General features: G+C 43.1%; 1 protein-coding gene and 1 pseudogene across 24 annotated transcripts in view; both read right to left on the reverse strand.

The window, feature by feature from the left end:
* The window catches only part of IQCK (IQ motif containing K), a 118,173-nt gene that overhangs the window by 56,592 nt on the left and 48,347 nt on the right, over positions 1-13,234 (reverse strand). For 10 of the 24 annotated variants that reach the window (XR_011524449.1, XM_070566606.1, XM_070566604.1 and 7 more), the window contains one exon: positions 5,996-6,080. The exons of 6 other annotated variants lie outside the window; for them this stretch is intronic. Coding sequence is in view for 17 of the 18 variants with exons in the window: in XM_070566606.1 (XP_070422707.1) it covers positions 5,996-6,080 (85 nt within the window). In the remaining variant the exon portion in view is untranslated. Of the gene's footprint in view, positions 1-5,370; positions 5,485-5,995; positions 6,081-13,234 lie in introns of all 24 variants that reach the window. 8 more of the 24 variants (XM_070566609.1, XM_070566598.1, XM_070566597.1 and 5 more) reach the window with 1 other exon arrangement.
* Positions 12,470-12,621, reverse strand: LOC139074985 (U1 spliceosomal RNA; annotated as a pseudogene).

Below are 13,234 nucleotides of genomic sequence, written 5' to 3' on the forward strand. Positions count from 1 at the left end.
GCAACCTTGCATTGTATTGCTCATCAAAGAACGTAATGATTGATGGCCTTTGCAGTTCTCAGCTGTCACAATGCTTGGAGCGGGAGCTGATGTTGGGAGGAGGGGAAGAGCGCATGCCACACTGGTGTCCAGGCTGAGTTAGAAAGAACAAAATAAAATCAACGGGCACAAGGCAGAAAACACTGGGACAGCAGAAATATTCGGGGGATTTAGCTGGTCTCTGCCTCCTACATCATTAAAGAAACTTCAATCAATATGGCCCACGAGAACCTCCTTTGGACTTCACGAGAGAAGCGTTTTCTCTGTTGATGGTTACCTAAGTGCATCCGGGGTCTCACAAGCAGAAGAGCACCACTGATGTGGCAGTGCGGCTCGTCACCCAGCACACTTCAGAGGGGAGAGGACCACATTGCATTCACAATATCCAAATGGATTTTTGAAAGACCCACTCAGTTTTGCATGTTGAAACAATCCGGCTTACTAACCATTAATCTAGTATTTTGAAAGAAGAAAGAAGAGCATGTCTACTTCTCCAGAAGTGCTTAATATCTAGTAACAACTACCAGGAACCTATTTACAAGGCTGTAAAGTCACAGCTACCCAGAATGGTTCACAGCACATAGCTTTCCATACCACGTGACATTTCTGTTAATGTGGTCAGTTAAAATACATTTTTATCAGATGTCGGGTCAGTTTTATAACAAGTGCAGATGTCAGATTTGTGGATTTTAAAACTTCCTGGCAAGAATATGACTCAGAAAGGAAGTTCGTTCTGGCACACACTGCAATATAGATGAACCTGGAGGACGTTATGCTAGATGAAATAAGCCCGTCACCAAAGGACAAATACCACATGATCCCACTTATGCGCGGTATCTACAGCAGTCAAAGCCACAGAGAGCGAAAGTAGAAGGGGGTTGCCAGGGGCTGTGGGGAGGGGAGATGGGGCGCTACCGTTTCGTGGGTACTGAGTTTCAGTTTAGAAAGATGGAAAATGTTCTGGAGACAGATGGTGGTGATGGTTGCACAACAACGTGAACGTGCTTAAGGTCACTGAACTGGACACTTAAAAATGGTTAAAATGGGAACTTTTATGTTGTGTATATTTTACCACACAAAAAAATTTTTGTGAGGGACTATATTTTTCCTTCATGGTATTTAAGAAATTACAAGTAAAGGTGTTTGTTAATCTCAAAACACTTCATGATGAGTGTGTAAAAACTACACGCGAGTGTGTAATGAGAGAGACTTTGTATGAGGTGCTGGCTATAAGAATACACGTCGTGAATTCCTGAAAGCCCCTTTTTCTAGTCATCGGATGTTTGGCTGTTCCCAAGAAAACCAGGCCAAAGCTCAAGAACTTATCAGAAGAACACATGGTCAGAAGTAATAAAACGGCTTGCTTCATATTATTTTTTCCGTACTATTTATTTTATTTACATAGAATTCACATGCTGTAAAATTCATCCTTCCAAAGTTTACAATTCGGTGGTTTTTATTATATTCACAAAGTTCTACAACCATCACCATTATCTAATTCCAGAACATTTTCATCACCTCAAAAAGAAACCATTACAGTCACTCCCCATTTCTCTCTTCCTCCCGCCCCTGACATCCACTACTCCAGTTCTGTCTATGGATTTGCCTATTCTGGACGTTTCATTTAAATAGATTTATACAATATGTGGCCTTTCGTGTCTGGCCTCTCTTACTTAGCATGATGTTTTCAAGGTTCACCCATGTTGTAGCGTGTAGCAGTGCTTCGTTCCTTTTTATGGCTGAAGAACCTTCCATCGTATGGAGGTACCACATTCTGTGGACCCATTCATCAGCTGACGGACATTTGGATGTTTCCACATGTTGATTATTGCAACCAATGCTTCTGTGAACATTGACGTACAGTGTTTGTGTGGGCAGATGTTTTCCATTATCTTAAATAGACACAGAGGAGTGGCAGTGCTGGGTCATAGAGTGCTATCTCTGTGTTTAACTGTTGGAGGAACTGTCACACTGCTTTCCCAAGTGGCCGTGCCATTTTATATTCTCACCAGCAGTGTGTGAGGGTTCCGAGGGCTCAACATTCTCACCAAAATTTGTTACTGTCTTTTTGATTACAGCCGTGCTAGTAGCTGTAAAGTGGCGTCTCACTGTGGTTTTGATTTGCATTTCCTGACAACTAATGATTCTGAGCCTCTTTTCATGGGCTTAGTGGCCATTTGTATATATTCTTTGGAAAAATGTGTATTCAAATCCTTTGCCAGTGTTATAATTTGGTTATTCATCAGGTTGTGCAAATTCTTTATATTAGATCCTTATCTGATATGATTTGCAAATATTTTCTCCCATTCTGTGGATTGTCTTTTCACTCACTTGATGATGTTTTTTGAAGCCAAAAGTTTTTCATTTTATTGAAGTTCAAGTTATTTTTTTTCTTTTGTTGCTTGTGCTTTTTGCTATGTAAACTGTTGCTTAATCTGTAAATCATGAAAATTTACGCCTATGGTTTCTTTTCAGAGTTTTATAGTTTTAGCATTTTCACTTAGGTCTTTGATTAATTTTGAGTTAATTTTTGTATATAGTGTGAGGTAGGGGGCTACCTGCCTTCTTTTGTGTGTGGATATCCAGGCCTCCCAGCGCCATTTGTTGAAAAGACTGTTCTTTTTCTATTGAATGGTCTTGGCATCCTTACCGAAAATCAATTGACCATAAATGTAAGGGTTTATTTCTGGGCTCTCAACTCTATTCCATTGATCTATCTTTATGCCGCGATCACTTGACTACTGTAGCTTTGTAGTAAGTTTGAAATAGGGAAGCATGAGTCCTCCAACTTTGTTATTTTTCAAGATTGTTTTGTCTATTTTGGGCCCCTTGAATTTTCATATGAATTTTAGGATCAGCTTGTCAATTTGTGCAAAAAAGAAAAAAGTCAGCTGGGATTTTGAAGGGGATTATGTTGAATCTGTTGATCAATTTGGGGAGTACTGCCATCTTTACAATATCAAGAATTCCAATCATCAAACACAGGCCCTATTTCCGTTTGTTTAGGCTTTTTAAAATTTCTTTTAACAATGTTTTATAGTTTTCAGTGTACAAGTCTTGAACTTCTGTTAAATTTACTCCTAACTATTTTATTCTTTTTGATGCTATTGCAAATGGAATTGTTTTAACTTCATTTTCAGATTGTTCATTGCTAAGTGTATAGAAATACAACTGATTATTGTATATTGATCTTGTTTCCTGCAACCTTGCTAAACTTGTTTATTCTAACTTTTTTTAGCAAATTACTTAGGATTTTCTATATAGAAGATCATGTCATCTATGAATAGAGATAGCTTCACTTCTTCCTTTCCAATCTGAATGCCTTTTATTTCTTTTTCTTGCCTAATTTCCATGGCTACAACCTCTAATACCTTGTTGAATTGAAGTGGCAAGACAAGATATCCTTGTCTTATTCCTAATCTTAGGGGGAAAATAACCAGTCTTTCACCATTAAATATAATTTAGCTGCAGGGTTTTCGTAGAAACCCTTTACCAAGTTGAAGTTCCTTTCTATTCCTAGTTTGTTGAGTGTTTTTATCGGGAAAGCTTGTTGGAGTTTGTCAAATGCTTTCTCTGTATCCATTGAGATGACTGTATGACTTAAATTAATTTTTAATTAAAGAAAATCATACTAGTTCTCTTTGAAAAAAATTTGTTCAATTAGGTCTCCCTAATTCTGTCCCAGCCAACCCAATGTACCCACTGTTGTCACATTGCTCTGCTTCCTTTCAGATATTTTCCTATGCATGTCTGTATGTGTTTGTGTGTGTAGCTGTCGAAAATATACAATATGTTTTTTAAAAAAAAGGTAAAAAATATATATGCTATTTCCTCTCCCTGAGATATTCTCTTGGTCCCAGCTGACACTCCAGTGCTCCATCTTTCTTTAAGGCTGAGATCAAGTCCTTCTTTTCTGGGGAAACTTCCAAGTCATCTCATACATCAGATATCTTTTCCTTCTAGCGAAAACTTGGATCTTTTCCCCTCACTTGGCCCCCTTCAGTTACGTTTTTAGCACAGGAAATGTTTGGCTTTGAACAGCCTGAACTTCCATACAGTATACACTGACCCCTTGTACATCTTTTGTACCTTGGGGAACATTTCTAGCTAGTGTAGAATGATGGTGCAATAGCCACAGTTAAATCCTGTGCCACTGAGACATCTTTTACACGGCAGAGTTTGTCGGTGTGATGAGCTGAATTCAGCTGTCTTACAGACAGTGTTTTTCATGCTGTGCCCATAACACAGGCACCATGTGTGTGGAGAGGTCGGGGTCGGGGGTCTTACTGCATGGGAGAACCAGGGACAGAACATTTCCTTTTACTGTTACATCCTGGATACCTACCAGGCTTCTGGAAGAAATAAAATCCAAAACTCACTATTTTATTGCATTTTGCTCTTTGTTTCATAAAAAGGAACAGAAAATAGAAAAGCAAAATCACTGATTCTGGTGTAACAAGTATACACCTCACAAATGAAACACGCTGATGACAAAGATGGAACTCAAGAAGCATGTGGAAAGCAGGCATCTTTCGCCTTGGTTAGACCTCACCGGATTTAAGCTAACCAGCTGGTGTTCAATTATGAAGCAAAAAGACCACATTTATAAGATGTGTAAAAAATGCTAAAAACCTATGTCATCAAAGATTACATGTAAGTCGTGGGGTATAATAGAGTTTTATAACTGGCTTTTAACTCTTTGGGAACAGACTGTTCCTCACGATGTGCAAGTTTATTATTTAACTTTCACACTTGACTTCATCCCATGTTTTTGGGAATGTGCCATGTATAAAAGGAGTGAAATGACCAGACAATACTGCCCCAGACAGTGAGCTCCTTGTAACCAAGGACAGTTCCATTTAATGGTCATGTAACAAATATTTTGCTGATTGATTAATTAATTATACCTCATTAGAATTAGTCTAACGTCTTGACGGAGCACTGCTTGCCAGTGTGCTCACCCCAGTCTGTTTCTCCCACGCCAGCCCTAAGGAGAACATCAGTATGCAGATCTTTGGCCTCCACGTAAACCTCTGAGACCTTTTCCTTTGGTGATGCTTGCCACCGCCGATGTCAAACCTAAACTCATTCCATCGATGCCTGACACTCACACCTGGGTGGGGCCATGCTGCCACCTAGAATGGGAGCTTAGTGTTGACCAGGAAACCTCTCAACGTTGATACTCTAATTGCAAATAATCAGAGGATGTACACTTTTTAGCCTGAGATACGCACGCCACTCTCATATGTATTTGGTAAGAATTTTTTAAAGTGCATCCTTCTTGAAGGGCCACATGACAATATGGATCAGGGAAAAAAGAAAAAAACTCACCTTTTGACCTAGAAATTCGACTTCTACAATTCCTCCTACATAAACAACCAGACAAATGTGCAAAGATGGCTGCACAAAGATTTGTATTGCAGCATTTATTACAATAATGATAAACTGGAAATAACCAATAGGAAAATGGTTAGAAAAGACAAGCTTGAAAAGAAAAGGTCACTTTTTCTAGGTAAGTATTTAAATGTTATTCTATCTATTAAGATTTTTGAAAGTTTAGAAAGTTTTACACCAAAATATCAACAATGATTATCTTTGGGTGACAGAGTTATCAGTGACTCAAAAATTTTTTATTGGCTTTATCTGAATTATCTGAGTTTTCTCAGTGAACATGTATTGCTTCTGTCTGCATATAAAATTATTTTTTATGTAATATAAGGCACTCATCCCAACTTTAAAAGGCTGGAGGGTACTTTTAATGATAATTGCAAAATAAGTTTTGGTAGAAATTCTAAATCACTCTTCGCGACCTATTTTACAGAGTATCCTGTTTCCCAGGTCTGGATGTTAGCCCTAATATTCTCCATTTCAAATCCATCTAAGGGCTTTCCCGTGGGCCTCCACATCGCAAAAGTCCCCCATCAGGCCAAATGCCGTAATTGCACACGACTCTTACCAGATAGGCTCTCCAGAAGGACTGAATGGTGAGGGCTGCTTCCTCTTCTGTCAGCAGGAGGGAGAGTGGGATTGGCGGCCGTGGGCTGAAAAGCAATAAAACGGTCATATGCCCATGAGAATCCGTCCTTCAGCCTCAGCAAGGCCTCTGACAACATAATGGCCTCTCTGATTAAGGGCCTCATCCGTTCCCATTCTTAGAAAGCAACAATGTCATTTTTGATAGGAAAGTTTAAGCTTGAGTTAGCATGTTTTATTTCGAAATCTGGGGTGGATTTTTTGTTTTCAATCAGCATAATCTTAAATCACTGTTAGCTTGCCCCGCTCGGAAGGGCTCAGGTTACTAAAGTTGCATGTTAGTCCTCAAGGTGCAACATACATGTTATTGACGTAAGGCCTTGTGGACACAAAGCAAGAGCCAGAGCAGAAGAGACCTTTATGTACTGCAGCTGAGTGAGGCATAACAAACGGCTCTTTCCCAACTTTCTATTGAAGGGAAATTAACTAGTCCATCTCTTACCTGGAGGGAAAATACTGGAATTTACCTCTGTATTTCTACATCTTAAGAAGCAATAAAATATCTCAAGCGCTGGTTCCATTGACAGTGTCTGCTCTTGTGGGATTTTTTAAGATTATGATGGGATTTTTTATCGTAGATATCACATTTAAAAATCATGGCTAAATGTTCTTTTCTTTTCTTGTTTTTTTCCTAAAAGTTTTAAAGAGATACTAAGTGTAAGTCTAACTTCATTCTGGTTCCTTATGTCTCCCCAAAGCACAGCTACCCCTGAAGAGCAAGAGTCAAGACTTTGCAGATACAGCACAAAGAAATAAAGCTCTGAAAGGAATGTGCCTCACCAGAAGGCTGTCCCCGGGGCAGGATCCTCCGAAAGCTTGCTGGTGAGGGACCCTCAAGTCCTGGCCACAGAGCCCTCGCTAATGACAGCCATCACTTGAGTTTACAGTAACTCCCACTGTGCAGAGAGGAGGACTGACTGCCCAAGGTCACACAGCTTGTAGGTGGCCTAGTCAGGATCCGGGCCCAGATCCAGCCAGTCCCAAAGCTCAGGCTTCCCTCCCAATGCTGTGTGGAGACCACACCTCAACGGGGCCAGCACTTAGCAGATGCCCAGCCTGGCGCAGACTGCGAGGGAAACTGGCAGCGACGCGTGATTCTCCGGGGTCTGCGGTTTTATCTCCCTCTAAACTTTGCCTTAAAACAACAACAACAAAACTTCCCTTGATACGTATAATTGTGTGACTGAATGAATGCTCTTTTGAATTATTCCAGAATAAAGAAATCAAAGACGGGAAGGACCCTGAAGGTCACTGGGAACATTTCTAGCAAGCGAAGTGCTGCCAAGTTCTGGCTCTCGGGCTGGGCCAGTCCTTTCTAAGAGGCCAAGGAAAGCAGGTTCTTCTATTTCTTGGAGACCTAATTACACCCTCAAAACGACCGCATTGTTAGAGACCTTTCCCTAATTTCAGTTTCCATTTTTATTTGCATGATGTAGTGACATTTTTTTTGGTTCTGTTTTTGTTTTCACTTACTGCCTAATATCCGGTTTTCTGGGCTGTAATGGAGCATTCATATTGTGCTGGAGGCCTGCCACTGGAGGCGCATCGGCTCCCACTTTCCACATTAAAGGTCTCTCCTCGTCCATTCTCCTTATTCTCCAAATCACAGTTGTGTGACACGGACAAATCCCATCCCTGAAGAAATTCTCCTTCACTAGTTAAAAGTTAACAGCTTGTAGAGAGATTTTGGTCTTTCTAAGGAGACCCTGGAGTGCTGGCAGTGAGTTTATGAGAATAACACTACCGGGCATTCATACCAGCTGATATTTACCGAGAACTTTCTGGCCTCCCCTCCCACCAGCCTCTCTCCTTGTGCTCCAGCCATGCGGGCCCTTTTCATCTCCTCAAGTGTGTCCTCCCACCTTAGGGCCTTTGCAGAGGGACTTTCCTCGGCCTCCAGTATCCTCCTACTCCAGCTGGAGCACTGCACGTGGTCATGCAGTCTGCTGCTAAGGGCACCCACAGGGCACTGAGACCCGGCCCACACTCTGCTCGCTAAGCCACGCTCCGGGTTTGGCAGGGGGGCTGACACCTCCTTCTCCTGATTCACTCTTATTCTTTCTTCCAATTTCCACTCAGATGCTATGGAAATATGTCCTTTGATTAGGTCAGGGCCCAGTGGAGCTCTAAGCAATTTTCCTTCCTAGTCCTTGGCCCAATTTGGAGATATAAACCTGTGTGATGTCAAATTAATGCCCAAATCCTCCACCGGGCTGAACGCTCCAGAGGGCAGCGACGGGGCCTATGTCTGCTGCTCCCAGCACCTAGGACAACGACTGACACGTAGTCGACGTTCCATAAACATTGGTGGAATGAGCCTCTGTGCCTGGCAGAGTGCGCTAAGCACTTTCCACACCTTATTTAATTAAATCCTCACAACATTAAAAACGAGCTGTTGTTATCCTTCTTTGAGAGCTGAAGAAACTGAGGCAGGGAGGGGTGAAGTGACCTGTTCAAGGTCACTGACCATTTCCTGCTGGGAATGCAAACTGCCCAGGAAACGGACGGAGCGGCCCAAGGAGACGATGAAGGGGAGCCCACAAGGTCACCAACGTGGGATCCTGGGTCTAACAGCTGCGAGTGTTACACAGAGGAAAACACAGTCAATTGCCTAGAAGAGAAAAACGTCGGGGGGGAAAGCCATAATCATAGAAAATGCCCTCTTCATTAATCCGCACAGTAATAACTTGGCAGGTATGCATTTGTCTGAAGCTCCACAGGGACATCCGGTGTCAGGACAGCAGAACAAAGTGGAGTTTGTCACTTGGATCTGAGGGAAGGTTTGATGGCGCCGTTCTGCTCAGCTGCAATTTTCCTGCTTTAATGTTTTTCTCAACTGATGTCATGAAATCCTCAAAGTAACAGTATTCCTGCTTTAGGGATAGCAGTAGGAAAGGAGAGCCGCAAATCTGGGGCCACGACTGGCCAGGCCAGCCGGACAAAGAGCTTTCACCAGTAACGGAACCCCGAACCGCTTTGCATCACAATGACATCTCCAAAAAGCAAAATGAGATTTCTAATAGGTCTTTAAGCGGTAAGATGAGACCACCTTTAGTGACATCCCTGCTTTCATGGCTAAATAATGGGGTGCTGTCTCCTTCCCAAACAGAGAATAAGGGTGAGAAAGCCAGCGTAAATCAGGCCAAATGAAAAGGACTTAATCTTCAGGGAGTAGCGTCTGGGAATTATCCATCATTTCAGCAGGCCAGCCTGAAGGGACAGAAGCCATGCCAGGCCCTTTTCTCTCTTTTGGAATCAGTGCAACTGGCTTCAGGTCAAATAAAAATAGAGATGGAGAGGAGGCGAAGGCTCGTCATCAGGGAACTAGGGAGGGGAGCAGGGACAAGCATGTCAATCAGAGGAGAGGCAGCTGAGGCTCCCGCCTCGAGCGCTTAAATTGGACATCCCCGGAGCAGATGGGTTTACGTGTTCTAACGGGCAAAACAGTACTCCTAAGTATGCTTCCAAGAAGAATTGTCTTATTGGTAATGCTCGTTTGTCATGTCCTTCTCCTTTCTTCTCAAATGTGAGTTGAAAATATTTGAATCGTAAGAACTGATGCTATAATTCTGAGAAGGAACAAGACTTCGTTTTTCTAATTGTGTCTATGTTTGCATGGATAAACACACACACACAATTCTTTCCCATTTTTTGAATGCTAAGTAAAAGATTTGCAGGACCTCAAGAAGAGATAGCATGCTTACAAAATACATAAGAGAATCTGAGAAGTTAGTCCTTATTAATTTCTCCATCCAGTTCTAAGACGAGCGGTTCTATCCAACATGGCATTTAAGGAGAATAAAACAGAAAGGAGAAAAGCTTCCTTTATGTTGAAAATTGAATCTTGGAATCCAAATTCTATCCACTTTTCATTAGGTAAGAGATTAAGTTGTTTTCTTGGAACATGAGAGCGCAACCCAGATGCAAAGCCGTTTACAAAATGACACAGGCCCTAAATCAGCCATCATTCATTGAGCCTTTCAAGGGCCCAGTATTTGATAACGTCTACCCATTGTAGTCGGGAAAACAGATTACCCCGTCCCTGCTCTCAGCCCTCACTGGTTTCCCAAACATTCTGTGCTGGAGGCATCACAGTCTTGAGTAATGAACTTCAAATATTTGGAAGAAGTGCCATGGAGGTTATCTGGAATCTTCCAGACATATGGTGACTAGCCATTAGGACGGAATCTCATAGGATTCTTTCCATTCCAGCCTTCTATGATGTGAGGAACAGCTCCCAAACCCAGCAGGGGAGAGCCAGCTGCATTACTCGCCAGCAGCCTTACAGTGAATTTAGAAACCACACTTACTAGGATGTGATTTTGCTTTCGCCCCCTCGCGAACTCCACCCTGGGAGACCAACAAGCAGTTATTACCCCGGCATCAGGCTGAGTCATTCTGAGTTAAACACAGAGTCGAGGCCAGTTTCACCAACCCCATCATTGGAAGCAGCGTGGCACACAGGTCCAGTTAGCAGTGCTCACAAAACCAGGCGCTGCCAGACCACGTGCTGGCCCTTGGGCTGCAGGGGCAACCATCTTAAAAATCAGGGCTGTGAGGCTTGGTGCTTTCAGAGAAGTATGCCCAGATCGCTGTGTTATTTGGTCTCTTTGTAACTGGTTACATGTTTTCTCTAACGACTTAAGGAAAATCTTAAGGAGGTCTGCCTTCTCCCCAGTATCCCTCCTTCCGCTCCAAATGGTGAGCTCAGGCAGGGGGATGGGTGTATGGGGGGAGGGGGTAGACCCTGCCCTCCTCGGCCCGGGGGGAGGTGCTCCAGCCCCTTCCCTCCCTCGCCCCCCCAAGGGATCGTAACTGGTTTTGAGCCATGGACCCTTTTCCACTTCAGCAGTCCAGATTTCTTCTCAGAAGAATGTTTTTAAAAACATAAAAGTAAATAAATACATAAGATTACAAAGAAAATCAGTTATATTGAAATACAGCTATCAAAATGTTAAACAAAAAAGTTGGTGATATGGTAATATATGTGCTTCTAAATTACGCAGGAAATAAGAAGAGCTAATGGCAGGTCAATTAACTTCTGCAATTTGAAAGGAACGACAAGCGCAAATGATATTTGAGATCACTACAACTGTGAAAAGACCTGATTGCGATTAGCTGCGGTAGATCCTACTGAGGTTGGTTAGCCACATTCCTAATTCAAAGACAGGCTGAATTTCAGTTAGGGACGAGTGAAAACAAAGAAGTGAGTTCCTCTCTTCCAAATGCAGGGACCCCTGAATCATAGACAGTTGTGGCCGGAGCTGGGGAAAGGGAGGAAGATGGGTTTAACATTCAGGATGAGACTGAAGACCAAGGATTTAAAAATAAACAAGACGAATCCAAACAGTGAAATGAGACTAAAAACAGAGCGACCGGGAAGTCATGGAATTTGGCCAAAAAGTTATTAAAGGGCTGCATCTCAGATGGAAGAGAGATCCTGTGTAATATAGTGGGGCAATTACTGGGAGAAAAAAGAAAAAAAAAGCTTCATATTTTTATTCCCAATAAGTTATGAAGCTTCAGGAAGCCCGTTACATTTTTAAAACAGAACTCATTTCCCCCACTGCATTTCAGTAAATGGCTCCCCATCCAGCCAGTCAATCAGGCCCGAAATCTCCACGTCATCCTTGACTTCTCTCTAACCCCACATCCAATCCATCAACAAGGCTTCCTGGTTCCAGCATCAAAATATATCCCAAATCCAACCTCTTCTTGCCTCCTCCACTCCAAGCTGCCATCATCTCCTGCCCCCTTGCTGCACTATTAGAGCTGACTTCAGTCAACTGCCCATCCAGCTGTCAGAGTGGTCTTTGTAAAAGATAAATTGATTACCTCCATCTTCTGCTCAAAACCTTCCAACAGTTTCCTATCACACCAGGAAGGAAAAAGAAAAGTCCAAACTCTTTACCGTGGCGTCCAAGGGCCCCCCAGCAAGCTGGACACGGCCTAGCCAGGCTCTCTGACTTCATTCCTGCCACCCTCCCACCTCCCGCATCTCCTCTTGCCTCACTGGCCAACTTTGTTTCTGTCTCAGGGCCTTCAGGGTGGCTGTTCCCTCTGCCTGGGACACTCTTCCTTCCAAGCTTTGTAAGGCTGGCTCCCTCTGCTTGTCATCCAGGCCTCTGCGCAAATGTCACCTCCTTACAGAAGTGAGCCTTTCCTGGCTTCTCTACCTGAAACACTGCCACCTCTCCCCCAGCCCTGGGACTCGATCCACTTCCTCTGCCTTATTTCTCTTCAAAGCGCCTGGGTCTTCTTTACGTTATACAGGATGTTTATTTGTTAGTTTGCTTATTGTCTGTCTTCTCACTACAAGGTAAACTCCATGGGGGCCAAAACTTTCTCTCTTGTCCTCCATTCTATCTATGGTACCTAGAAAAGTGCCTGGAACAGAGTGGGCATTCAACAGTTCTTTGGTCCCCACTACCACAAATTATGCAGTCGAGTTTCCCCCGTTCAGGGGAATCGCAGGGGTCAGCACATCCAGAGTGCAACGGGTGAGCCTCCCCCTGGAAAGCCACCTTCGCGATCCTGCCAGGTAAGTATGCAACAAACATTTCCCAGTGAACGAATATTATCACAGGTAAGGAAACAGACCTTTCTCTAAGGTTGGAATTTATCAGTGGCAGAGCTGAGGTTAAATGCAGACATTCTCTCTCACTTGCTTGGTCATTGTGCTGCTCATGTTTCATCTTGCTACTGTTCTCTTAAGATTAAGGATAACATAAAACCCTTCATTCTTTGAATACCTACTATGAGCCCTCTGCAGTGGATATCTTTAATTTTTATCTGCCCATCACACCCTCCCTGTTCCTGCGGGATCAGCCCTCAGACTTTGCTTTGACAGCTCCTCCTCCCTCAGTTGGGGGAATGTGGGTCAGTGTCTTGCCCTCCCCTGGCCAAAGAGTACACCTGGGACCCAAGCTTAGCCAAGCAGATGCTCTTTCCCTGGAAGGGGAATCTTGAGTAGACTGGCAGAGACTAGAGGATTCTTGATGGCAGTGGTGTCTTGAAAACATGGGTCTCTGCTCCCAGGGTCCCTGTACCTGCTTTCTAAGGCCAGGCCCTTACCTTTAGTTTCAGGTTTGTGAGTTATCTTTTTTTCTTCCAAAATCTACCCTTTTTCTTAAGTAGCTCTTAACTTTCTGTTGCTTGCAAC

The sequence above is a fragment of the Equus przewalskii genome, chromosome 12, assembly GCF_037783145.1.
Source record: "Equus przewalskii isolate Varuska chromosome 12, EquPr2, whole genome shotgun sequence".
Taxonomy (NCBI): Eukaryota; Metazoa; Chordata; class Mammalia; order Perissodactyla; family Equidae; genus Equus; species Equus przewalskii.